The sequence below is a fragment of the Herpailurus yagouaroundi genome, unplaced genomic scaffold (assembly GCF_014898765.1).
Source record: "Herpailurus yagouaroundi ecotype Mexico unplaced genomic scaffold, PumYag 192, whole genome shotgun sequence".
Lineage (NCBI taxonomy): Eukaryota > Metazoa > Chordata > Mammalia > Carnivora > Felidae > Herpailurus > Herpailurus yagouaroundi.
The window spans coordinates 11,525,870-11,552,464 of NW_024412423.1; the positions used below are offsets into that span (position 1 = coordinate 11,525,870).

The 26,595-nt window shown below is 45.3% G+C and overlaps 1 protein-coding gene across 1 annotated transcript in view; it reads left to right on the plus strand.

Moving 5' to 3' along the window:
• The window catches only part of PRDM6 (PR/SET domain 6), a 107,570-nt gene that overhangs the window by 61,544 nt on the left and 19,431 nt on the right, over positions 1-26,595 (plus strand). Inside the window, exons 5-6 of the mRNA XM_040444336.1 lie at positions 12,007-12,134; positions 15,750-15,874. Of these exons, the coding sequence (XP_040300270.1) occupies positions 12,007-12,134; positions 15,750-15,874 (253 nt within the window). The remainder of the gene's footprint in view (positions 1-12,006; positions 12,135-15,749; positions 15,875-26,595) is intronic.

Here is a 26,595-nt window from a genome sequence, read left to right on the forward strand (position 1 = left end):
AGGAGGAAGGAGAAATTGTCGACATGAGAAACCTGTAGTTAGGTATTTGAGGTGAAAGCTGAAAAACTGAACACGAGTAGATACGGGCACACGAGCCGCTTTGTGCTTGAATCAAGAATCTTTCCTTCTAAAATAGGCTTCTTCATCTGTAGACTTCAGTCTCACCCAGTTTTTTGATGTTCTGTGTCGTCATTATTTTTTTTTTTAATTTTTTTTAATGTTTATTTTTGAGACAGAGAAAGGCAGAGCATGAGCGGGGGAAGGGTAGAGAGAGAGAATGAGGGAGGGAGACACAGAATCCAAAACCGGCTCCAGGCTCTAGGCTCTGAGCTTTCAGCACAGAGCCCAGCGCGGGACTCAAACTCAGTAACAGCAACATCATGACCTGAGCTAAAGTCGGGTGTCTCCCCCCCCCGCCCCACCCGCCCACCGGGTCATTATTACCCCTGGAAGTAGAGTGAGTTTTCACAGAACTGGGGAGTTGTATCTCTCCTGAATTGCATGGTGGCTTTGTATCAGTTTTACTAACAGATTAAGTAATTCTCAGTAAAAGGGCGTTTGCTCTGAAAATAGGGGTTTGTTTCACACATGACATTATTAATTGTTATGTACATTTTTATGAGCCTCACTCGGAGAATTTCTGATGCTTTTAAAGAAAACGCTTTCCATTTCTCCCTGATAGAACAAACGGGAGGTGATGGAAAAAAGCCATAAGGGAGTGGCTGGCCTGTGACTCAGGGGGCATTTGTCCTGGTCACTTGTTAGTATAGATTGCATGTCTGGGGGCAAGTCCTTTAACTCTTGTTAGCACAAGGTTTCTCGTCTGTAAAACGGAGTAATGGTCCATCCCACCTGCTAGGTCCATTATGAGGATCAAATAAGCTTAGTACAGTATGTTATAAACTAAAGTACCATACAGATGTGTATAATGCAGTCATTCACTGCTGTTCCTTCTTTGTGTTAAGGAGGATGCAGATTCAGCTCCTCATTTTTAAAAAAATATTTTTAATGTTTATTTACATTTGAGAGAGACAGACAGAATGCGAGTGGGTTAGGGGTGGAGAGAGAGGGAGACCCAGAATCCGAAGCAGGCTCCAGGCTCCGAGCCATCAGCACAGAGCCCAACGTGGGGCTCAAACTCATGAGCTGTGAGATCATGACCTGAGCCGAAGTCGGTTGCTCAACCGACTGGGCCACCCAGGTGCCCCGATACTCTCTTCGTGTTTAAAGGATTGCTCAGTGGCCTCTTTTCTCAAGCTTTGATCTAGCTTGATTTAAAAATCTACGCTCAAAGAGGTTGGGAGCCCACAGTGCCGGGGTTCCTGCTGTCTTCCTCTCGAGACTGGGAGGCAGTGGCCCAAAGCCCCGACTCACAGAGCTCCCTGTCGATCTGATGCTCTAGGCTGCCATCCGTACATGTGCGCTGCTCCTTATCCAGTATGCTTGATTGCTCAGACGGCTCGCCTACCTTGATTGTGTTCAGTGTTCGCAGAGGAACGAGGCGCTCGCTATACTTTGGGGCCTCCCCTGGCCAAATAATGTCACTGACTTCAGAGGTCAAGCAGTGCTACGTAGTAGGTGATGTTCAATGAGGGGGTTTTGGGGTCTCGAAGCCACAGTTAATTAAAATGCATGCAAGGACTGCCTGTTCGTTATAAATAGGCTCCAGGTATGTTCTGAAGGCGGTGAGGTACCTGTGTCTTTGGGATGACATTTTTGTAACCCTGCATTAAAACCAAAGACTGAGTAAGCTTAGGAGATGGGAAATTTAGCCCTGAAGAGGTACTTCCTTAGCGTTTTCTGTGTGGTGTTCTCATCCATCCAGCACTTTAAAATACTTTGTTTTATCGTTTAATAGGCTCATCTGGGAGATAAAACTAGAAGATCTATTCTGGGTTTTTAAAATTAATTTTTTAATGTCTGTTTATTTTAGAGAGAGAGAGAGAGAGAGAGGGAGAGCCCGTGCGCCCGCATGAGCAGGGGAGGAGTCGAGAGAGGGAGGCACAGAATCCAAAGTAGGCTCCAGGCCCCCATCTGTCCACACACAGCCTGATGCAGGGCTCGAACCCACGAACCGTGAGATCGTGGCCTGAGCTGAAGTCGGCTGCTTAACCGACTGAGCCACCCAGGAGCCCCTAGAATATCTGTTTTATTCATACACCTTGCTTGTGTCGTTTCGGATCTGTTTCTTCTCTCTTTCTGTCTTTCAGCAGAAGTTGATTTCCTGGTCTGTGTAAAGACTCGCATAAGGTGCCTGTGGGTAAATTTAAAAAGCGGTTACAGAGTATTCCTGCCCCCCGTGAGCTTACAGGCTGGTCAACCCTAGCAGCAATGAGTCTGCTTACATTATACATACTATCTTGTGGTCAGGGGCCACCATCTGGTTGGTTGGTCATGTTTGGGCTGAGGTTTCTTTACTAATTATAGTGATGGCCTAAGGATAGCAGATGTTCTTATACTGAGTGCCCAGCTCTGGTTTAAGAACTTCACATACACCGGCCCATTTGATTTTTATATTCACCTGTATTTTTTTTTTTAAGTTTATTTATTTATTTTGAGAGACAGCATGAGCGTACGTGGGAGAGGGGCAGAGAACAAGAGAGTCCCAAGCAGGCTTCTTGATGTCAGCCTGACGTGGGGCTCGATCCCACAAATTGTGGGATCGTAATATGAGGTGAAACCAAGAGTCGGACACTTAGCCAACTGAGCCACCCAGGTGCCCCTATATTAGCCCTTTGATGTAGAAACTATCATAAGCACCATTTTTTCAAAGAAGGTCTCAGCATCTTCAAGAGGTTAAGTCACAGTCTAATGTCACTTGGTTACTCAAGGGGGAGCCAGGCTTACAACTCCACATGCCCTCCCCAGTTGCTCTTAACCAGAGTGACTCCTGTGGCATGTTTTCCCTGGTAATACTTAAGAAAGTCTCCCTAACAACCATACTGTTGAAAGTAAGAGTTTTGATTTAGCAGCAGAGGTATTCTGGTTTGTAAGTGTTCACGGTCAAAACAGTGAAGAATTATTCTTTGTGGCATTAGTTGTGTTAGCTCTCCCTGAGCCACAAAATATTTGCTCCCTGTCCCTCCTGACCCAGAGGAATCCCACAGTAAAACGTTATTATGCATCTTGGCAAACAATATATTTTTTCAATTGAGGTTCTGAAATCCCTAATACACTTGCTTATTGAAACCTTGCTTTTCTGAATTTTACAGAAAGAGGGGGCCAGATGAAGGCACTGTGGAGAACAGGCAGAGCAGATAAGAGAAACCATCTTTTTTTTTTTTTTTTTTTTTTAATGTTTATTTTTGAGACAGAGACAGAGCATGAATGGGAGGAGGGGCACAGAGCGAGGGAGGCACAGAATCCGAAAGAGGTTCCAGGCTCTGAGCTGTCAGCACAGAACCCGATGCGGGGCTTGAACTCACAGACTGTGAGATCATGACCTGAGTTGAAGTCGGACGCTCAACCGACTGAGCCACTCATGCACCCCAAGACAAACCGTCTTTGTAGCTCTTCTTCCCTGCGTCCTCCGTGTGCTTAGGTTTTCAGATCAGAACCGAAAACCCCCCAAAGACCACTTCTTGGCTCTTGTTGTAACAGTTGTTGATTACATTTTAATAATCACATGCAATGTGTCTTTGCATTTCATAGAATTGGCAGAAGTTAGGTTCAAGGAGGATGTAATATTTTCTTTTAAAAAGCCCTGGTGGATAGTGTTCGGAATGGAGTTTAATTGCATTTAGCGATGATTTTTTTCCCTCAGGCTTTGAGTAAAAGCTAAGATCTTTAGGAAGCGGCAGAATTATTGTGAAAATTCATTTCCATTCATTGCAGCGTGTTTTGAGGTCCTCCTCTGGGCACGTGCCAGGCCCCGTGTTAGATGTTTGGGCATAAAATATGCTCCGTCACATCAGCCACCCGGTAAAGACTGAAAGTGGCTGGCATTTCAGCGCACAACCAAATGCTGGTGTCTGGGGCCTGGGCACAGGGATAGGCCAAGGTGTGGAAATGAAAGAGGGGGGCCAGAGATGTCTCCCTGCTCACTGAAAATTGGCTAATCGTTTTCCTATAAAACCTTGGGATCTTTTTTTTTTTTTTTCTTTCCATGCCAAAGTTCAAGGATCCAGGTTCTAGAAGGAACAGATTAGTATTTATGCTATTATAATGCATGGTCCTTTGGTCTGCAGTCACTGGCTCTTTTTAGGGTACTTGGAACAGTGGATGAGGTGACCCAGGCATGGCATCTCCCAGTGGGAAAGCAGAGGTATGGAGTTTGGAAGAAGGCCTGGAGATGAGGCCTCATTCTGCCACTGACGAGTAGTCTCGCTTTGTCTAAGCCACTAACTTTTGGAGCCCCCATTTTCTTAGGTCAAACCTGATCAGTTTGGAACAGATGGTCTCTGAGGTCCCTTCCAAATCTGATTCTCCTGGGCTTTAAATTTAGCCAAGGTACTCAGCTTCCTAGCAGAAGAATGGGCGACCGAAATCTTCACGGAGGTCTGTCCACCGGAGAAAGTGCTCTGCCTGTGGTGTTTTTTCAGACAGGTCCCCCCAGTTCACTGCGAGCCCTTGGTGATATCCCAGCAGCCGCCTCCAAGAGCAGGGGTGAGGTTAGGTGAGCTGGCTGGGTGCTTTCTGGCGGACTTTCTTTTTATCTGTTTTTATAGTGAAATTACTTTTATAACTTCTTTGACTTCAAGGGGGTCCTTTGGTTAAAAAGATCATTGAAAGCCTCTGCTGGTAAGAAGGAAAGAAATGAACCCAGCTCTCTCACTCCCTGGAAAACTACAGCACAGAAAGCTTGGATCGCAATCAGATGGGCTTCTGGGCAGCACAGGCGTAATGAACGTTTGCCGTGTTTCCAGGTTATCAGTTCAAAAGGGTTTCCTTCAGAGTGCCCCCAGCTGTCACAGACTGATTTTTAGTCGTACCAATAATTCCTTTAGGGCGGGGATTACAGACTGAAATGCTTCATGAGGCCAAGCTGATAAGTAAATTACTGAAGTTGGGAGCATGTAAGACAATAGGGAGTGGTGCAGAATCACAGGGTTGGCCTAAAGGGGGTGATCTTTTCTCCGCCTCGGTGGATTATTGCCAGAGAGTGGGGACTCACCTTCTGATTTTACTTTTTGAGAACAGTTGGAAATTTCCAAGTTTTTAAAACACGGTGGAAGAAAAACCAAGTTGGCCACATGCCCAAGTCCAGCCCGAGAGCCCGCTGGGTTTGCAACTCGTTTCAGAGAAACTGACGGCTCAGAGCCACCGATATGTACGAATTACTGTCGTTCAGAAGGAGGTTTTACTGCTTTTTATAAATTAAAAATGAGCCCAACTTACTTGCTTCCTTACATTGTTTCTATGATGATGATTATCATTAAATGTAAATTGGCAACATTCATAAATGACAGAGCCGTGGACAAACCGCTCAGGATTAGAATGTATAACACAACCTGGGTGGATTTTTTTTTAATTTTTTTTTTCAACGTTTATTTATTTTTTGGGGGGACAGAGAGGGAGGGAGACACAGAATCGGAAACAGGCTCCAGGCTCTGAGCCATCAGCCCAGAGCCTGACGCGGGGCTCGAACTCACAGACCGCGAGATTGTGACCTGGCTGAAGTCGGACGCTTAACCGACTGCGGCACCCGGGCGCCCCATTTTTTTTTTTTAATTTTTTAAGCTTATTTATGTGTTTTGATAGAGCACGAGTGGGGGAGGGACGGGGGGGTGTGGAAATTCCAAGCAGGCTCTGTGCTGTCAGTTTGAACTCAGGAACCAGAGATCATGAACGTGGATGTATTTTTTATTGCTCTTGTTGTCCTTTAAAGTAGACTCTTCTTCTAGGACCCCAAAGTCATGGGAGACAGCGGTGCTTCCTGGTATCCAGGATTGAAATAAATACACACCTTTCACACGGTGGTTTTCATTTGATGTCATGTGTGGTTTGTAATAAGCAAGAACGTGTGGTCATTCTTTCCATCATGTGTGGCATCCCAGTAAATATTACTGGATTGAAAACTGCAAAAATCCCCTTAAAAAGGTAAGAATTAGCGTTCACCCTTACTTATCTCTCCAGTCGCATTGAGAAAAGAGAAAAGAGAAAGCACAGACCAAAAATAATGGTTTTAAAATAGCAACAACAAGGATCACAGAAGAAATCAGGGGCCGTTGACATAGTCGTACATACTCCAAACATTTTCCTAGGAAGATAACACAGATAACGTTTTAACCTTGGGTAATATAGTCAGCTTCTCTATTTTAACAACACATGCAAACACCCAACTACAAAGAAATGAGTGCCTAGGTTTTCATTTGTTTTTCTCTCTCTGATTTTTTGGAAAAGAATCAGAAAACCATAAAGTATGATATAGAAATGCCAGTATGTGGGCCAGCCAAAAAGTAAGTGTTAAGATTTTGCCATATTGGCTTCAGATTTTTTTTTTTTAAGAAAAATGAAACTTTTCAGGTAAATTCCCCTTATTTTACCTCCATTCCTTTTTCCCCAAGGCCAGTGCTCTCATAAAGTTATCATGAACCCCTCCGGTGAACCTTTTCAGAATTTTACTGTATGTATCTTTAGCTCTCACTACTTGTATATTGCAGTATACGCTTTCATAAAGTATGCTACTGAGTGTTGTATATTTTGAAATGTTAACAAACCGTATCATGTGTATCAATCTGCAGCCTGTTTTTCCTCAATCTTTCTTTGTTACTGTTTTTTATCTTATCTTTATTTATGAGAAAGAGAGACAGAGTGGGAGCAGGGGAGGAGCAGAGAGAGAGGGAGACATAGAATCCAAAGCAGGCTCCAGGCTCTGAGCTATCAGCAGAGCCCCATGCGGGGCTCGAACTCATGAACTGCAAGATCATGGCCTGAGCTGAAATCAGACACTTAGCCAACTGAGCCACCCAGGTGCCTCTATATTTTTATGAGAGAGAGAGACAGACTCAGAGAGAGACACTCAGAGAGACTCTAAAGCAGGGTCAATGTGCAGTGCAGAACCCGATTCAGGACTTGATCCTACAATCCCTGGGATCACGACCTGATCCAAACTCAAGACTTGGGCACTCAACTGACTGAGCCACCCAGGTGCCCCTCAACTCTCTGTTTTTGATGTTTATCCATATCAACTAGATCTGAATACAAACAGATCTAATTCATTTCCTTTAAGTGTTTTGTACTATTTTATTGGGTAATTAAAGCTCAGTTTGTCTTTCTGATAAAGGGTATTTCCATTATTTCTCATTATTTACTATTACAAACAGTGCTACAGTGAATGCCCTTGGACTTGTCTCCTGGGGCACTGGGATTTCAGTGGGGTAATTTCCTAGTGTGATATTGCTGAGTCATAGGATTTACACATCATCAGCTTTATTTCAATACTGCCAGAGTGTTTTCCAATATGACTGTGCTGTCTTACACTCGTTTTCAGCAAAGCTGGAACTACCTTTCTGAAACCAATATGCCAGATATACACTTGGTATAGTTTGGAGAGTTTTCTACTTGAAAATTTTACTTCAGTTCCCACCAAGTATCCTGTGTGTGTGCGTGTTTTTTTACTTGTATTTCCTCCACTTCCACATGGTTATTAGTTTGACTTCCTTAGAACAGAGCATGGGGCACCTGACTGGCTCAGTCCGTTGAGCATCTGACTTTGGCTCAGGTCATGATCTCATTGTTGATGAGTTCGAGCCCCGCATGGGGCTCTGTGCTGACAGCTCAGAGCCTGGAGCCTGCTTCGGATTCTCTGTCTCCCTTTGTCTCTGGTCTTTCTCCACTCATGCTCTGTCTCTCTGTCTCTCCAAAATGAATAAACGTTAAAAAACAAAACAAAACACTCTGCTTTATTCAAGTGTTCTTCCAGAATGAGTCTTTCCCTTAATATAAATTTCACTCTCTTACCTTCATTCTCACTATTGGAATGAATAGAATTTGTGACCTTGTTGACATTTTCATAGATCTTGAGAGGATTGTCTAAACACTTTATGCATGGTTTCTTTTGAAAGGACATGAAAACAAAATAAATGTCGGTATCAGCATTAATTGATATCCTTAAATTCCTTAATTTTTTTTTTGTTTTAGACCTACAGGTATCTAAATTTTCATTTTACTGTCCCACAAATATAGATGTTAATGCAATGTCCAAGAACACCTTCTTGAACAGGGAATTGTTGCTCTATCTTGAAACTTGTTGAAACATTTCTTCACTTCTAGTTCCTTCTGCCTTTGTTTCTTTTGATTTAACTTTATTTTTTATTTTTTAAAATTTACTTCCAAATTAGTATATAGTGAAGCAATGATTTCAGTAGATTCCTTAATGCCTTTTACCCATTTAGCCCATCCCCCCTTCCACAACCCCTCCAGCCACCCTCAGTTTGTTCTCCATATTTATGAGTCTCTTTTGTTTTGTCCCCCTCCCTGTTTTTTCTGTCTTGGAAAAAGAAAGTTGGGGCCTGCCTGATACAGTAGATGGATATAGGCTCACTGTCCTCGTATAGTTAGGTTACATGCAGAATTTTGCACATACTTCGTCCTTTAAACAACAAGAACAACAACAACAAAAAACACCTGAGCTCTTAAATGGAAACAAAGTTGAACTGATGATGGATGGTGATGATAGGGCCCAAGTGAGTACCTAGGGCTTTTCTTAGTTCCTGCTCAGTGCTCACATTTGGGTATCTTCGTTTTCCCGCTTGGATTCCCCTTCTACTCGAGAAATGAACAGAAATACGTGTCAGTGCCTTCAGGCCCTTGTTTCTTGTTGTAGAAACACTGAGTTTAAATGTGAACTCTTGGGGGTGGGGGGCGCCTGGGTGGCTCAGTCAGTTAAGCATCTGACTCTTGAGTTCGGCTCAGGTCATGATCTCACAGTTGGTTTCTTTGAGCCCCGCACTGGACTCTCCGCTGACAGTGTGGAGCCTGCTTGGAGATTCTCTCTCTCCCTGCCCCTTCCCCCCCCTCAAAACAAATACTTTTTTAAAAACCTTACAAAAAAAAAAAAAGATAAATGTTCACATTTAACATCACAGACCAGAAGGGGTCCAGGATGACCTTGAGCCAAGTATACAGGCGTACATTTTCGGCCCCTCTAAAAACTTTGGTTGGGGACCACGAACCAGGACCAGGAGGCACTGGTCTTATTATGATGAGCCCCCTTGAGCAAATGCCACATGCTGTGAATATATGTTGTCATGATGTGACATTTTGTGACATAGTTATGACATTTATTTCGGGGGGACTTAGGTGAAACAGATGGTGTCACTGAGGACTGTGGTATAGTGCACGAGGAAGGTGACTCGGGCTGATGATGGTGACGGTGGAGAGAGAGAGAGAGACCGTTCTTGGAAAGCATGTAGGAGACAAGTTCAACTCCATTGGGGGATGGCTGGGCACTGGGGGCCGAGGGAGAGAACAACATCAAGGTCAAATGAGTTTCCTCAACTCTGGGGGCACGGCTATGGGATCTAACAGAGTACCTGCGATTTTCGTCACTTTTCCATTTCAGTTAGCGTAAAGTCAGTATTAGCGGAAGCCGGGGAGGCACAGCCTCATGTCCTATGCTACGTTGTGTGATGTTGGGAAAAGGCCTGACAAATAGCCACCTACTTTTCCCCTCAAGGCAAGTAGCAGTTCCAATCAAGCAGGCAAAAATGATAGGATTCCTGTCGTCACACTATATTTAACTTGGGGGGATTTTTGCTAAGACGAGAGTATAGGGAGAAACCTTTGTATACCCATTTTCAAGACTGACTGGCTTGTGCCTGGTGTTCAGATGAGCCAGCATCCAAGTGACACCCATTACACGTAAATACTAGAGTTTCATGTGCTGCTGATGAAATGGGCTAGAAGCACCTAGGAGAATTGTCCTCCTCAAAACGCTTCATAATTGTTTTCACTTGCAGCTCTCAAGGGAAGTTGGTTCATGGGGGAAAGGATAGGGCAGAGGGGCTGGGTCGTCAACATTTCTGGCTCCATTTTAGGTAAACATTGGTGTCTGAGGAACTAATGGCTTTGTTCAGCGTCCCACGGGTTGTCAACAGCAGAGTCACGGTTGAGACTTTGAATCTCGGAACCAGCTTCCTAAAAAGGAAAGCAGAAACCCCCGCCACATAATACAGTGGGATCTAACCTAAATGCAAAATCTGTCTTTAGGTGGTTCAGGGAGCAGATACATCTACTTCATGAAATGATTCCATTCCCTTGCCCTCATCCTCAAACTAGGAATTGAAAGAAGTCATTAATCTTAACTAGAATATAATCCAGGAGTCTCTCTATTCTTCTCAGGCGACATTGATTATCAGTTGCGATCGCCCTGCTGCGCCTCCCAAAGCTTCTCCAGCAGTTCCCTCCATCAGATTGATGTCTTGTCTTTGAGGGGTGGGGGAGTTAGTGGAGAGGTTGGGGGTGGAGACAAATGAGCAAAAGCAACAACAACAACAAAACCCAAAACCCAAAAAAAACAAGTCATCTGTTTTAAAGTGACTAGAGATAATAAAAGAAACTGTCATCACTAAGCCCTTTGGCCCCCAGCACAGAAATGCTAAGCTAAATTAATCTGAATCACTGTACTAATTTTAGTCTCTAGTGTAACCAGTGAGGCTCTCTGTAAGACTTGTTCTCCATGTGTGTTTGGAAGAGAGCAGTGGAAAAGGCTGATGAGAGGGTAAGAGACATGACTTCCAGGATGCTGTGGGCAACACTTCAGCAATTACCAGGATCCCATCACTATTTTATTTGAAAAGGACCAGTCGCATCATGGATCCTTCTGAGAACTGCACCCCTTGCTTCCCAGATGCCCCCTAGGACTGGGATTCCCTTCTGGAATGGCTGTATGTATGTAAGCCCCCAACCTCACACCCCTCGAGAGACCACATCCTCCAAGCTCCCCAGGGCTCACCTGGTTTCTGGAAGCGGGAGCTGATGACCTCTGTGGTCGGCTCAGACTCTGCCTGTGCTGGGTTGGCTAGTGTTACACATGAGACTTTTTGTCCCATTGTCCTTGCCTGGTTTGAAACAAATTTCATTTCCTTGTATGTGATCTTTAAGAAAAAAATTTTTAATGTTTATTTTTTGAGAGAGAGTGCGCAAGCGAGGGGGGGGTGCGGAGAGAGAGAGGGGAACAGAGGATCTCAAGCAGGCTCTGTGTTGACAGCAGACATCCTGATGTGGGGCTCGAACTGACGAGCTATATAAGATCATGACCTAAGCCGAAGTTGGACGCTTAATCAACTAAACGGCCCAGGCCCCCCTCCTTGAATGTGATCTTGAAAGAAGAGTTGCTTAGAATGACCTCAAGCAGTCATTAGTAGACCAACCTCAGTTAAGACATTTACAATCCCTAGGAAGTAGTCATTCTCTGCCCCGCCTTTCTCTTCTTGAGGGTCTCTCTTTTTTGATGGCTGCCCTAATAGTTTCAGGTGCTGACAACAGCAGTCCCATATTCTCTGCGAGGTGAGAGTCCTTTTATTTCATCTGAATGAGAGCCTGTTGTGTTTTGTTTTAACCAGTTCTCTGCACGTCTATAACATTCCACCTGCTTTCTTCCCCGGGGTTGCCCGGCTCGTCTAACAGACGGTTACTGCGTCCCGAATGCCTTCAAACAGTTACGTGTTTGAGCCCGGGGGCCTCTCATGTGGATGTTCCAGCCATGTCAGCATGGCCTCTCCCTTCAGCTTGTTTTGTTTATCCGGCAGCTCATTACTTAGGAGTAGCCTGTCAAAATAGGTTAAATATCCTTTGGGAAACATGGTCCCTCACATCCTCGAGATACCAGAAATATGTTGAATACAGGGGAAGATCGGCTTGATAAGAAAAACGGGATCGACTTGCATCACCCAAAAATATTTTCCTGCTATTCCGGTTGAGTTTCCGCGAACATCAATAAAGCTCTAGCGAACCTACAGGCCATAAATTTCTGCAGCCGACGCATAAAGACACCAAGGGAAGCAGGGAAAATGATTGCTGATGATTCGTTCTAACTACTTGACCTTCTGACCTCTTCTCTAGATATATGACCAAGATGGAACACTACAGCACTTTATTGATGGTGGGGAACCTAGTAAGTCGAGCTGGATGAGGTATATCCGATGTGCAAGGCACTGCGGAGAACAGAATCTAACAGTAGTTCAGTACAGGTAACGTATGTACCTTGATTTACCACTTCAACGTAGCTGAAGCCCTTTGGCTTGCGTGTACAAATTCAGGCTTGCTGCTGGTTTTAAAACCCTGCAGAGTCCTGCAGAACCCTGTGAGGACTGGTAGCCATTATTTTCCTAGGTTTTTGGAATCTCCTTGGTTCTTGCAACCACACTATCCCGAGAGTTCAGGAGTAAAGATGCTCCCGGAAGGGCCTCCTTTACTCGGTGCACGTGGTGTAGTGACTTCCACGCCACTGCCTGAACATCCACAAGTGCCTGAATGAGCTGGGAAAACTTGCCGATGCGGGGTGGTTCCCCCACAGCCGGTGTGTGCCTGCGCGTAGATAGGAGTTCAGAGATGCAGCCCCAGATCCCGTGCACCCTGCCGTCTTGAGGCTTTCTCCCTCGGGAAACAGTGTCATTTGCACAGAGACGTGGGAGGCCAAGAACTAACTCTCAGCCTGCTCCAGGCTGCTTTTCCCGAACTCTTCAGCTCAGCAGCCATGGCTGAGGCAGAATAACCCATCCCGGTCCCTCAAAAGGTGTCAGAGTGTTTGGCTTTGGCCCTTTGACCATTCAAGATACATGTCGGGTGATCAGGCAGTTCCAGAACGTGGAGAAGCCGCTGGTTCCCTGAGAAGTTTGGGCAAAGCCCAGAGGGTAACAGACCCAAAGTGGAGCCAGCCTCATTTTCCAGAATCCCGTTGGGAGGCCTGTGGCTGGGGCGGGGTGGGGGGGAAGGTGGGGAGGGGCATGGGAGGGGCAGAAAAGCAAGGTGGATTCCCAGATGCCCTGCCACATCCGCTCAGTGCACCTGTTGGTCAAGCATTTCCACTTAGTGCTAAAGAAGGCTGAAATGGAGATGGGAACACAAAAACAGATCACAGAGAGGGGGGGAAAAAACCCTTTCCTCAAAATCCCTCGAAAACATGTGCCGTATAAATATATGACCTCAGTTATAAACAGCCATGTTCCCTTTAGAATCAGAAGCAACTGGTTAGCTTTATTAGGCACCACAGACACATCAAAGCACAAGGTCCTGTACTCTGCAACTTGGCTTCTTGCCTGTGGCTATTTATTTTCTTTCTTTCTCCTTCTTTTTTTTCTTTTTTAGTTTTTAAACATGAAGCAAAAAAAAAAAAAAGGGCTTTATACCCCTCATAGGTATAAGGCTGCACAAATCTGGCTGGCTCTCCGAAGGTCTCCAGTTCAAAGGGAACATATTTGGGCAGCATGTGACTCACTGCCATGGTTTCCTGGGCAGTTATATTTCATTAAATAATGGTTTCAACGAAACCGTGCATGACGGTATTTGGTTACTTGACTGCAGCCGCGTTTCTGTCATGAAGTTTTTATGAAACCCGGAGCTAGAAAATTAGTAAAGGTTGGGTTTGTCCCTCCAGCAAGAGATAGTCTGGCCGGTTCCGTAATGAGCACCTGGGGAGCTCTTGAGGCAAATTCTGAATTTGGGGGAAACAAGAAACCCCTGAAGAGTAAGGCAGTTACCTATCTGTCAGTAGTAAGTGGATTTTACAGCTAGCCTTTCATGATAGTGCTTCACCTTCTAGATCTCTCTGCCGATCTGTTTTCGATTACTTCGGATCTTTCTAAAATGAACTACAAAAACACAATTTAAAAAACTGGCATCCATCACCAGTGACCACGTCCAAGAGTAAGAAAATAGAAAAGTTGGACCCCGAAGAGCCAGCTTAATTTTTATTGTACATGAACGTCCTCTTCACAAAAAGTCAGCTGGTTTAGATTCATTCTGTTATGATTTGTAATATCTAAATGGAATTTTCTTCAAAGCGCCCTTGATTGATTGACCCTTAGCTGAACGTTTTGTTTTTATTTTGAGGCTGACAATAATGTTTGTTGGCGTGTGCTGTGCTTCAACTGCGTTGGGACGCCATGAGGCTATCTTTATGAGTCATCCAACCACAATACTAAATACATGTCAGCAAAGGAAATATTATCTGAAGAGGGAAAAATTCCTTTGATGTGCTTCAACATGCAGAGATTTCTGCGAGTTTTGGAAGCTTTGCCCGCTTGTAAGGAACGGTGTACCCTTACACATTTTTTTTTCTTTTTTTTTTTTTTTTTTTGCCCACCCCTCCCTTTCGGCTTACTCTGTGCCTCAGAAGACCACCCATTGCTTGAAAACAGTTCTGTTCTTTCAGCGGCAAAGTGTGTCATTTGGTTTTTAGCACATTCATTTGCCGGGCGCTGTGTTTATATTAAGGGAAGCCAAACCGAGAGATGAAATGTTACAAGGGTGAAGTACAAAGTCGACTCAATTTTTCTCAAGTTAGGAGATGCCGGTGATTTATAGCTCGGCTCCAATTTTGATTTTTTTTTTTATGTAGCAGTGGAAAGAATTAATAAAATGCACAGCTCTTGGAGATGCGGAGGGAGGCAGGGTGGCGAGGTCCGCACAACTGGCTGGAGTTTTTGTCAGATATTCATAGAATGTTGGGAAAAACATTCTGCTTAGTTAGCAGTGCCCTCGTGAGACAGAATGGCAGCAAGTAAGGAAAATAACAAGATAAATGGAATTTTTGCAGCTGCAAGTAAAATATTGAGAATCTGCACTTTTTTTTTTTATTGATCTTTATGATCCTATTGCCAAGAGCCACTTTGTGGTGACAAAATATGTTGACAAGTGCATATCTCACTGCCATGAAAAATGTGGAGAAGGATTTGCCTTATGTCTGCAGTGTTCTACAAGGAGCCAATTGCCCTGCCAAGGCCATTCCTTACAGAAAGGCTAAATTTAAGGCCCACCAACCCTAAACACTTTTATCTTGAACTTGAGGCTAATATTTGTAGCGGTTCTTCATTGAGGAAACCAGTCACGGTCTCCTCATTTTTTTTTTTTTTTTTTTTTTTTTTTTACTCTGTAGGTTTTTCTTTACAGTACCAAAGCTGTTTTAAAAAATGTTTACTTCTTGGTGCCTTCACTCTGTCATTTCAGAGGGTAATCTTTCAGCCAGAGTAAAGTGCTCCCCTTGTATTTAATGAATTTCCATTCGTTTTCCCCGGAAGAGGGGTTTTCTCTTCTCTTGTGTCAAACTTGAGAAGATAGGCGATGGGGAAGGTTTTTACTTTCCCCCGTCCTTAAATCACAAAGCCGCTTGATTTTATTACGGATTTGGGGACTCCCATTGCCACGTTGCAAGAATACGTGTAATGCTTTTGCTTCAAAAAGGAAATCAATAATATTAATTGATGGATGGAGGTGAGGCACCGGCATCTACAATTTGCCGAGAGATGCAATTTTCTCATTAATCTGAGATGGAGTTTTTTGTTTTGTTTTTTTTTTTTGTTTTTAATGAGCCCCTGGCTTTATGCCAGCTCTTGGGCCCCGTATGTGTCTCTTCAGCCAAGATGTTCTGTGGAGGGACATTGTGGAAATAAACTGTAAGGTGTTTATTATACCGGGGTAGAGGCTGTAATTGGTTGCTGGGAATGATAAGGTGGGTGCAGATTTTATTGCAAACAAACTGTTTAGATGGAGCCGGGCAGAACTTTTTCGGGGCAATGAAAATGTGGAGGGGGGGGGTACCTGAATCCTACCTATTACTAAGCTGGGTTTTCTTTTGTTTTGAATAGGTCGAATATATTCTACCGAGCCTGTATAGATATTCCCAGGGGTACCGAGCTTCTGGTGTGGTACAATGACAGCTATACGTCTTTCTTTGGGATCCCTTTACAATGCATTGCCCAGGATGAAAACTGTAAGAATTTCTTTTAGCTCTGAATTCACATCTCAAAATACTTATTTGAAAGCTAACCATTTAAGAGTGTTGCTTGAGACTCCTGAAATCCAATTCACCCTGATACGTGATGCAAATGTGCACGAGTCTGTTCCATCATTTTCTTCTCCTGCTCCTGTCCTTTGCTTTTTTACAGGGCATCTTATGTAAGCCAGTCCTTTCCTCACCTGTATTTATTGTCAAAGCCATTGTCATAGTTTTAACTAGTCGCTGGTAGCAGTAAGGAGGCAGCTGGTATTTAAAAAAAATTTTTTTTAATGTTTACTTATTTTGAGAGAGAGAATGGAAATGAAAATGAGAATGAGTCAGGCACAGGCAGAGAGAGAGAGGGAGACACAGGATCCGAAGCAGGCTCCAGGCTCTGAGCTGTCAGCCCAGAGCCCGACTTGGGGCTCAAACTCACAAACTGGGCAATTGTGATCGGAGCCAAAGTTGGAGGAGGCTTGACCGACTGAGCCACCCAGGTACCCCTGAGGCAGCTGGTCTTTATTGAGCACCTACTCTGTGTCTAGTACTGTGCTTGCCACCGCATGGGGTTACCAGAACAGCACAAGCTGTAACTCCTGCTCTGCAGGGGTACACGATCTTGCCAGAGTCACATCATAGGCAAAAATAAAATAATAAGAAAACGGTGCTGTCTACTTAGGGGTCAAAGCCCTCCAGGCAACTGGGGGTGCTAAGTAGTCATTGGAATGAGAAACAGTAGCAAAAATCATAGACACGTGACTGAGAAATTTGTCTTTGCAAATTTCCTAGTCTAACATGAACTATTTAATTTGTATCTTTATTACCATGGCAGTCATTATCTCTTAAAAAAAAAAAAAAAGTCTTATCTAGGCAAACAGGACCTGGGAGCCATTTTTATTAAAACTTTTGTTTTTGTTTTTATCGATTCTTTGCAAAGTATTATAAGGTGATTTCCAGGATTTGGAACGGAATTAGGAAATGCTGATGCGTTTCAGTGAGAAACACTGGTTTCACTGACACCATTTTAATAAAAAAAAATGGTGTGGCAATAAAGCCACCAAACTGATAACGGCTAATTACAGTGAACTAATAATTTGTCATTCTGTAACAGAAAAAGGAGCAGAGAGAACAGATCTATTGAGGAAACTTCAGTTTGGAGGAAAAAAAAGTGTTATTTTTCCTTTCCCACTTACTTTCTCACACACATGCACAAAGACCCCCCCCCCCAAAAAAAAAGTTAGTGTTACTCCTGATAAAAATGCTCCTGGTCAGATATTTCTTTTTCATGTTGTCTTTATTTTCTTTGCCAAAAAAAAAAAAAAAAAAAGAACCCTCAGGAAGCATATTGCCATCAAATTTCTCTTTCTACTTTAACCCCAAACCAATCTCCAATCAAACAATGAATCTTTGGACCTATAGTACATTCCTCTTACTTCCCAAGTTTCCATTGGAAAGTTTCTTTTCTGCAGTGATACTTGGGTTTGAAGGAGTGTCTGTTTTTGTAGGAGAAAAATCTCAGTGTTGGATATGGAGTGTGTGGTTGGTGTTTGAGGCAGAAATGGACTGGACACCAGAACGTTCTGTCTTCTCAGGACGGCTCCATGCCCCTGCTCCCCCAGACTAGACCGAAGTCCATGTACAGAGAAACACCAGTTTCCGGCCCTCTAGCCTGCTGACATGGGCCTGTCCTGTGAACCTTGACGTAACCTCACCTTCTAAAGTGTGGAAGTTGATCCAAAAGCCTTCCAGAAATCCTGTAAGGTCTGCTGTTCGCTCCTTTACCACAGCCTGCTACAGACTCTGAAGATGTTATTGTGGTGTGTGTGTTGAGAAAGGTCTGAAGATAAGCTTATTGAAGCCTAGAGTTCTCAGGTACCTAGGCACATAGTCCAAGGATGTGTTCATTCATTGCGTAGATACTCATTGAACACCGTAGTGAGCTAGTGTCTTCGTAGGTGCTGCAAATGCAGCAGCCAAAAAGCAGATGGGAATTCCTGCCCTCAGGGCACTTACATTCTAGTGGAGAGAGGCACAGTAATGAATGAATGAATGAATGAATGAATGAATGAATGAATGAATACATGGCTTGTCAGGTGGTACATATTGTAGAGTGGCCAAAGCAGGGGAAGGGGTGAGGCATGCCAGGAGTTGTGAGTTGTGGTTGGCAGGAGTGAGCGGGGAAGGCCCTACCTGGAATGTGCCTTTGGGGTGAGATTGGCGAGGGAAGGATCAGCCACGTTTGCTATTTGGGAGAAGAATGTTCCAGGCGGCAAGATGAAAAGAGTAAAGGCCCCATGATGGGGATGTTTCTGGCCTGTTGGAAGAGTATCGTGGAGCTTAGCACGGGTGTTGTGGAGGGAGTGAGGTGAGGACGAGTTAACTCAGATGTGGGGTGGGACCGGAGCGGGGACCCTGTGGCGCCCAGGAGGTCCCTGTCGGAAGCCTGGCTTTTCCTCTGTTCGAGGGCCAGGCGAAGGGCGCTATGGCAGAGTTCTGAGCCGAAGAGTGAGATGTTTTGGCTGCAGTGGTAACAAGATTACGCTGGCCATTGAGTGGAGACCAGACAGTAAGGGCGGAGGGTGGAGCAGGGAATCCAGTTCCAGGCTCCTGCAGGACTCCAGGGGAGAGGGGGTGGTAGTCCGGGCTAGTATAGACATGGTAGAGGTGGTGAGAAGTGGCTGGATTCTGGAAACGTTTTGAAAGTCAAGCCAGGAGTGATTCCGGACACACTGGATGCTGAGCGAGAAAGAAAGGAGTCCAGGATAACTCTAAGGCTTTGGTCTGAGGAACTTGAAGAAAGGAATGGCCAGCTACTGAGTTAGGAGTCAGAAATGAAAACCACCGTGGAATTACTTCTTTTTAAAAAAAAAATAAAAAGCTTATTTATTTATTTTGAGAGAGAGAGAGAGAGTGTGTGTTCATGTGCGCAAGCAGGAGGGGGTGGGGGGGGGGAGAGAGAGAGAGAGAGAGAGAGAGTCCCAAGCAGGCTCCACACTGGTAGCGTAGAGCTGGACTCGGGGTTCACACTCACGAACACGAGGTCATGACCTGAGCCGAAATCAAGAGTTGGCGGCTCAACGAGCTGAGCCGCCCAGACTCCCCTAAGTTTTAAAAAATGGTTTCAGGTTATTTACTTGTTTTGTTGAGAAATAGTACACATGCACATGAGGGGGGGCCATGGAATTACTCCCTAGGGAATGCATTTCTTACCCTTGATGTGATCTCTGGGGTGGCAATCACACATTTGCAACATTGCTTGCACTTGGTGTTGCTGTTACGTGGATGAGACAGATGTAGGGGTTGGGCTGGAGGATTTTGGGATCTTGTGTGCCGTTCACAGCCACCGACAACAGGGATCTGAGAGTGCACCCTCTGGTCTTGAGATTCATTGCCGCAGTGTCATCAAAAGGGTACTTTCTGGAAACACCGGATGCTTTGCTTTTTAATCCTTCTGTCTCATAGAGTCCGACCGTGTAAAGCACTCTTGAGGCTGCTGATTAGAGTATTACGTTAACTCCACCGGGATAGATGTTCAACCATTTATTGAAATCCTTGGAAGACACTGTGGAAAACTATAGCAGCCTGAAGTATCGCGGATTCGGTAGATAAATGAAGCGGCTCTTTTGGGTGTTGAGTTCCGAGCTCAAAGTGAGGGTGGAGGGAAGCTTCAAGAAAATTAAGTCATTGACTTAAACGCTCACCAGTGACAATCCCCCTTCCCCCTAAGGGTATTATAGGAATTTTATTTCAGTTCCTGTCTCACAGTCATATATCTGTCATGTGATTGGCCACCCAAGAAACCAGCAGAAAGCTTCATCAGATAGTGTGGGGGAGATATATGACCCATTCCGCATGATTCACGGAGAGGGCTGGGAGTGCTTTATAATGAGGGTTCCTTATTCTGCACAGAGAAAATACTCTGTGTGATTTAAAAGCACAAATGTGTGAGAGGGCATGGGCAGATAATTTAACAGATAGCCTTCCACAGCCCTGAGTAATTTAAATCATCTCAACTGGATTAGCAATTCTAAGACCATTTTTATTCTACGGAGCGAGCCACAAAATAAATTAGGTACCTTAAAAAGCTTCTTGATACCAGAGACAAAATACCTCTACAGGGCCTCATTCTAGTGCTCTGCACACACCAGTTACGAAATGCCCACCCCCCTCCCCAGATGAATATTGAGAATTTTTTTTGCCATTATTTGAAGGGATTAAACGTTTCAGCCAGATTTTTCTTTGTTAATGAAGTTGATACATGGCCCAAGACATTCAAGGGAAATATGATTTTACTTAGCAAATAATACTTATTAAGCCCTTTCATTTATTAAAATATCGTTTTCTTCCCATGGTTCTTTCAACAATGAAAGTACACATTTCCTATTGAACGTGTGCAGTGGGTTCAGGCCTCAGTGACTGCCCCCCTCCAGCGGCAGCTGAGAGGCGGTGGGGGCACACTCAGGTGCCCAGACAAGCCCCTGAAAGCCGCCTTGCTGCTCAAAGAGAAGGCATCGTTTGACACAGGCATTTGGGTTCTGGAAGCGATTCCTATGTTATTTTCTTTGTAAAAAACCATGGTTATAAATGTAATAGAGCTCCAAGCAGAGAGCCGCTCCATCCACCCTAGACCTTCCAGAAGAGCCCGAAGGAAAGCCTGTGTCGACAGATTGCATCCGTGAGAAGGAATGAGGCTCCCCAAAGCTTCCAGTGGGGGATTAGCTCCTGCGGAGTGTAAAGACCAGAGTGTATTCATATTCATTTCAGAGGAAGTGGAAAAAAAAAAAAACCAGGGAATAAATGTTAAACAAGTCTTCCTGCTGCTTTTTCTGTCTTGGCAAGGGAAGCCAAGGTAACAGAATGTGAGAGGCAGTGGCCGAGGCAGTGGGCGCACTGCCCCCCTCCGCTCCCCTCTTCCTCTTGATTTTACAGAGCAGAAAACAAAAAGGGGCACCTCCGCCTCATGCCCCTTACCCTGTCAAACCACCAAGAGGGAGGCGCTAGGCCCAGGCTCAAGCTTACATCTGGAAACACGGAGGAGTTTCCATTCCGGTTGGGTCCCACAGGGCCATCTGTGTGCCAAGCCCCGTGGGGAGGATTGTGATGAGGTAGAGGAGCTCAGACCCTGTCCTCAAGTCTAGAAGAAAGCACTGGAACACACAGCGTACCAACCAGATACAACACAGGAACCGGGTGACATGGCCACGGCTGTGAGCCTTAGCTCGGGGGGATTGGGCTGAGCATTCGTGAGGTTGGTAGGAGTCCAGGCTCCAGGCCCTTTGAGTACCATGGGCAGCTGGGATTTGCCTCTTCACTTAAGCCAGGGAACTAGAAGTTCCTGTTCTCTCCCTGACTGAGGACTAGAAAAATACTACCCACAGTCCTGGAAGCCAAGGAAACGTCCATCTCAGGCCATTGGTAAAAGCACTGCCTGGGGTGCCTGGGTGCTTCTGTCAGTTGAGCATCCAACTTCAGCTCAGGCCACGATCCCATGGTTCTTGAGTTCGAGCCCTACAACGGACTCACTGCTATTGTTGCAGAGCCTGCTTCGGATCTTCTGTCCCCCCTCTCTCTCTGCCCCTCCCCTGTTCGTGCATGCTCGCTCGCTCTCTCTCAAAACCATAAAAACAAGCAAACAATGCCACACCCTAAAAGCCAGCCCTGGCTATGGGATGTTGTGGGGTTAATTTTGTACTGCCTGCCAGGTCTGGAAAACCTGGGCCAACAGAGATTGGTCAAGAACTGGAGAAACCTGTAGGGTGCTAAAGGAAGCAAAGAGAAGTCCCCCCCCAGGGATGCCTTGGTACCTGCGCAGGACTCCCAACAGAAGGCAGCAGCTGGGGCGCCTGGGTGGCGCAGTCGGTTAAGCGTCCGACTTCAGCCAGGTCATGATCTCGCGGTCCGTGAGTTCGAGCCCCGCATCAGGCTCTGGGCTGATGACTCAGAGCCTGGAGCCTGTTTCCGATTCTGTGTCTCCCTCTCTCTCTGCCCCTCCCCCGTTCATGCTCTGTCTCTCTGTCCCAAAAATAAATAAACGTTGGAAAAAAAAAAAAAAAAGCAGCAGCTGCTGAGAACGCATCTGCAGTGAGAAGTGACAAAAAACACAGGGAAACCCACTGTTGTCAGAGATTTGGTCTCTTTGGGTGCTTTGGAATGCTCTGGGGGTACCACCTAGATCCCAACCTTGCTATTAGATTGAGGCACTCATTCCCCTGGTGGTGGGGGGGATTAAGGGGCTGCCGGCCTCAGAGGAGTTTGTCTCCAGGAAGTACCTTCAGCCTAAGAGAGACACTTTGCCCTTGGTCCTACTCCCCCTCTGTGTAGCCCATGTTCAGTGACTGGGCATTGTGGGTGGAGGCTACCAGGGACTGGTTCCCTTGCCCCAAAACAGGACGCCTGTGAAGGACCTCCATCTCCAGAATTGTCCCGTCTCCTCCCTGGACAGAGTTCTCTTGCCTCACTTCCCTAGAGGTATTGATCCCAGGAGCACTCCTCCGGGAAAACCTCGTGCCCACAAAACTGCAAATCTGCATTTCAGTGCCTTTCCCCGGGGGACCCGATTTAGGTGTCCCGAGATTTGTGTCTGCAGTCCAGACCTCTGTACTGATCCCCACATTCCTATGTAGTTGTGTGCTCCGTATCTGTCCTGGTGCCGGACCGGAGTGCCCAGCTGGGCACATAGCGCTGAAACCATTCTGCCCTTCCTCTAGTTCAGTAGCTCAGCCCCATCCATCCAGTTCTTTCTAGAAACCTTGGCATCTCACTTTTAGTCACCCTTCTATCTAATCACTTACAAAGCCCTGTTGATTGTATGTTCTGGGGTCTTTTTTAATTTAAGTTTGTTTACTTTTGAGAGAGAGAGGAAGACAAACAATCCCAGGCAGTCTCTGCGCTGGCAGTGGGACTCGATCCCATCAGCAATGAGATCATGAGCTGAAATCCAGAGTCGGATGCTCAACTGACAGAGCCACGCAGGCACCCCATGGCTTGCCATTACTCTTATAATGGGTCCCCAGGTCTTTAATATGGTAGCCTATGGGCCACATAGAGTCTCCAGAAAGTATTTCCTATGGTTCACGTCCCGTTTTACAAAATTAGAACTCGCGCGTCATTAGACTGGCCATGACCCGTTCAGTTTGTTACAGACCCTGCGTGCTCCCTTGAGCTCCTTCTCACCTCAGCCTGTCAGGTAGACCCCGTAGCAGAGCTGCCCATGTTCCATCCTCTCACATTGCCTTTTGTTCCCCGTTCCCACCTGTCTGACACCTGTGTGCCTTTTGGGACTCACATTCAAGGTCACTGCCTGAGAGAAGCTGTCCCGCACCCTCCCCCCCCCCCTTTCCTGGGGCGTCTTCGTGTCTCTCTCATAGCGTGCGTCACTCTTGGAGCACCTGTGTCTTGTAAGTGCTCACGTACCCGTCCCTCCCCCGCCCCCCCCCCCCCCGCCACGTTTTGTTCTTTTTGTTCCTTCTGAACCTGGGAGATGCCTTACAGTTAATGGTGCAACCTGCAATTAATGGGATTTTAGATTTGACGACACTGAGAACTTACTTGCAAAAACCTTTTGTTTGATAGCTCTCTCACTAGAGTGTAAGTGGTCTGAGGACAGGGGTTGGGGCTTGCTTTTCCCCCCGTACCCACGGCACCAGCAGCTCACGAAGTATTGGCGGACTGAATGAATGGACAGAGGGTGGTTGTACGGATCCTGCATGGGCCCCTCTCACTGTTGTAATTTTCCAGGGTTTGCCAAGTTCGTGTTCTTCCTTGACTCTATACCCTGTAGGGCTTTGCCAGTTTTCCCTCTACCCCCTTAATCTTTGTCTGGTAGAAGGAAGAGATTTTCCCAGCTCACTGTGTCTTCGTGTAGAAACCCCTCATTTTCTAGGCCACTTTAGTTCATCATCTCTGGGCCTTTTGCAGGCGTCTGCAAGGTCTGTCACCTTTCTGGTCATTTTGTTCATACTTTTGGGTTGCCATAGCCCATGGGGCTCTAATTTAGGAAGAATAGTCTTCTGTGTCCTTTAAATCCTTCTTTAAAAAAACTGTCATTTGTAGATACCAAGAGTCCTATGAAAGTGTGCAGGAACTCTGTGGGACAGTTTAGAGATCACATATGGTTGCTTTTGTGATAATTATTTCTTCCTGCCATTACTTTCTCCTCTCTCTATGTTATGTGCTCATTTGATTCATTTGTACGGACGATTCAGTTGATTCACTCGTACAGTAAAGGATCCCACACCAAAAGTAGAATCTAGAGTGTGGAATATAGAGTGTAGTTGCTACTTCTGTCTTGAAAGCATATTACCTTTGCTTTGAGGTGTCCCAGAGAAGGAAATAATGAGACAGGGCATAGTTTTGTTCCAACCATTTTCACTGTTACTGCCTCAAATTATTATCATTACCTCTGATCCCAAATATCCTGGATTATTTTACAAACTGGTATACGTTTTTATCACCCTGTTGACATTGCCCGTTAGAGTTAAATTCATTTCCTTACCCATTCTCGTGCTTAATATAAAGGTGAGGCAACCGTAACCATTTTTGAAAATCTATGAGGTTATTTTCCAAGAGAAGTTGGAAGTCAGAATTCACAATCTGTACTTAAAATATTCTTTATATTAATTTCCCCAGAGTGAAGTTTCTGGCTGGTTACCCTGCTCTCGTGCACACTGATGACATCTTCATTAGACAGTCTTTCCAACGTGTCTTCCTTTAGTCTGCCATTTCCCAACCTGCAAGAACTTAGTGTTGCCTAGAAATGTGTGTGTTCCCCTGTGCCTTGTCTCTTCTGGATAAGTTATAAACAGGGTACACAAAACGAGTTCTACACTGATCTCTGACAATGCTGCTGTTATCTTTTACTAACAAAGTGCTGGAGCGCCCGGGTGGCTCAGTCGGTTAAGCGTCCCACTTCAGCTCTGGTCATGATCTCATGGTCTGTGAGTTGGAGCCCCACGTCGGGCTCTGTGCTGACAGCTCAGAGCCTGGAGCCTGTTTCAGATTCTGTGTCTCCCTCTTTCTCCTCCCCCGCGCGTGCTTGGTCAAAAATAAATAAACGTTAAAAAAAAAAAAAAACTACTAAAACATTCCTCCTGATTTTGCAGTACCTGTTTAAAGAGTAACATTCAGGACGCCTGGGTGGCTCACTTGGTTAAGCATCTGAGTTTCGATTCAGGTCACGATCTCACAGTTCGTGGCATCCAGCACCACATTGGGATGTGTGCTGACAGCATGATAGCACAGAGCCTGCTTGAGATTCTCTCAGTCTCCATCTCTCTCTGCTCCTTCCCTGCTTTCTCTCTCAATCTCTCTCTCTCTCTGTCTCTGTCACACACACACACACACACACACACACACACACACACACACACACACAAAATAGATGAACATTAGGGGTGCCTGGCTAGCTCAGTCGGTTAAACATTTGACTTCGGCTCAGGTCATGATCTTGCGGTCTGTGAGTTCGAGCCCTGTGTCGGACTCTGTGCTGACAGCTCAGAGCCTGGAGCCTGCTGTGGATTCTGGGTCTCCCCCTCTCTGCCCCTTCCCCGCTCATGCTCTTTCTCCTTCTCTCTCAAAAATAAGTAAACATTTAAAAAATTAAATAAAAAAATAACGTTCTGTGTGCAAAGATTTTCTTTTGAAAGTCTGAAACATATGGGCAAATTTCATATTGATTATACATTTTTTGCCTCAGAAGTTGAAATTACGTGTAAATATTGATATACAGAATATAGACATATAAACATGTATATGGGTATGTTTCAGTATTATGATGTATATGTATATATGACATCTATGTTTATGTTTATCCTATATTTACATACATGCCAAACCCTATACTACCTATAAAATGTTCTTTTTACTTTTGAAACACAGCTGGTGAGTGGTGAACAGTCTAGGAGTGTGGCTAGAAAAAAATGACTTGGCAGTTAGAAGGCTAAAGCTTCCAGCTCAGATGTGTCCTCTGTATGTGTGACCCTGGTCGAGTTACAGTATTGGACCTTCTGGGGCTTCAGCTGTTTTTATTTGTAATAAGAGAGGGTTGGATTAGATCAGTGATTTTTGAACCTGATTGTACATTAGAAGTACTTGAGGGAGCCTCTAAAAATGCAGATGCCCAGGCCCTACCAAGAGCTTGTGATTTAATTTTTTTAAGCGTATTTTATTTGCTTATTTGAGAGAGAGCTGGGAGGGACAGAGAGAGAGAGGGAGGGAGAGACTCCCAAGCACTGCCAGCACACTGCCTGCACAGAGCCTGCTGTGGGTCTTGAACTGATGAACCGTGAGATCATGACCTGAGCCAAAACGAAGAGTTGGAGGCTTAATGGACTGAGCCATCCTGGTGCCTATGTGATTTTAACTTTTTAAAAGCCTCCCCTGTGAGCATAAGGTGCATTCAACTACCTAGACTTCTTCTGAGGTCTGTGAATCTCTCTATTTTCCCTTCCCAAGACAGGACGGGCCACGCCGACAGAGTCCTGTACACAGAGCTGTTTCTTTTATTGGATGCGTGTCACAGCTGTGATTGTACAGAACACTGTCTGGGTTGGAAGGCCCTTAGTGGCAGCCCATCATCCCCCATGAGTCTCTGCATATGGTCTCTCCCTGTCCTCTCAAGTGTGGAGCCTCCCCGTGTCGACGGTCCACTACCATTTTCTCTTTGTAGTCAAGCACGCTTGAGTTTGCATGGTACGTGGGCATCTCAGTGATGGTCT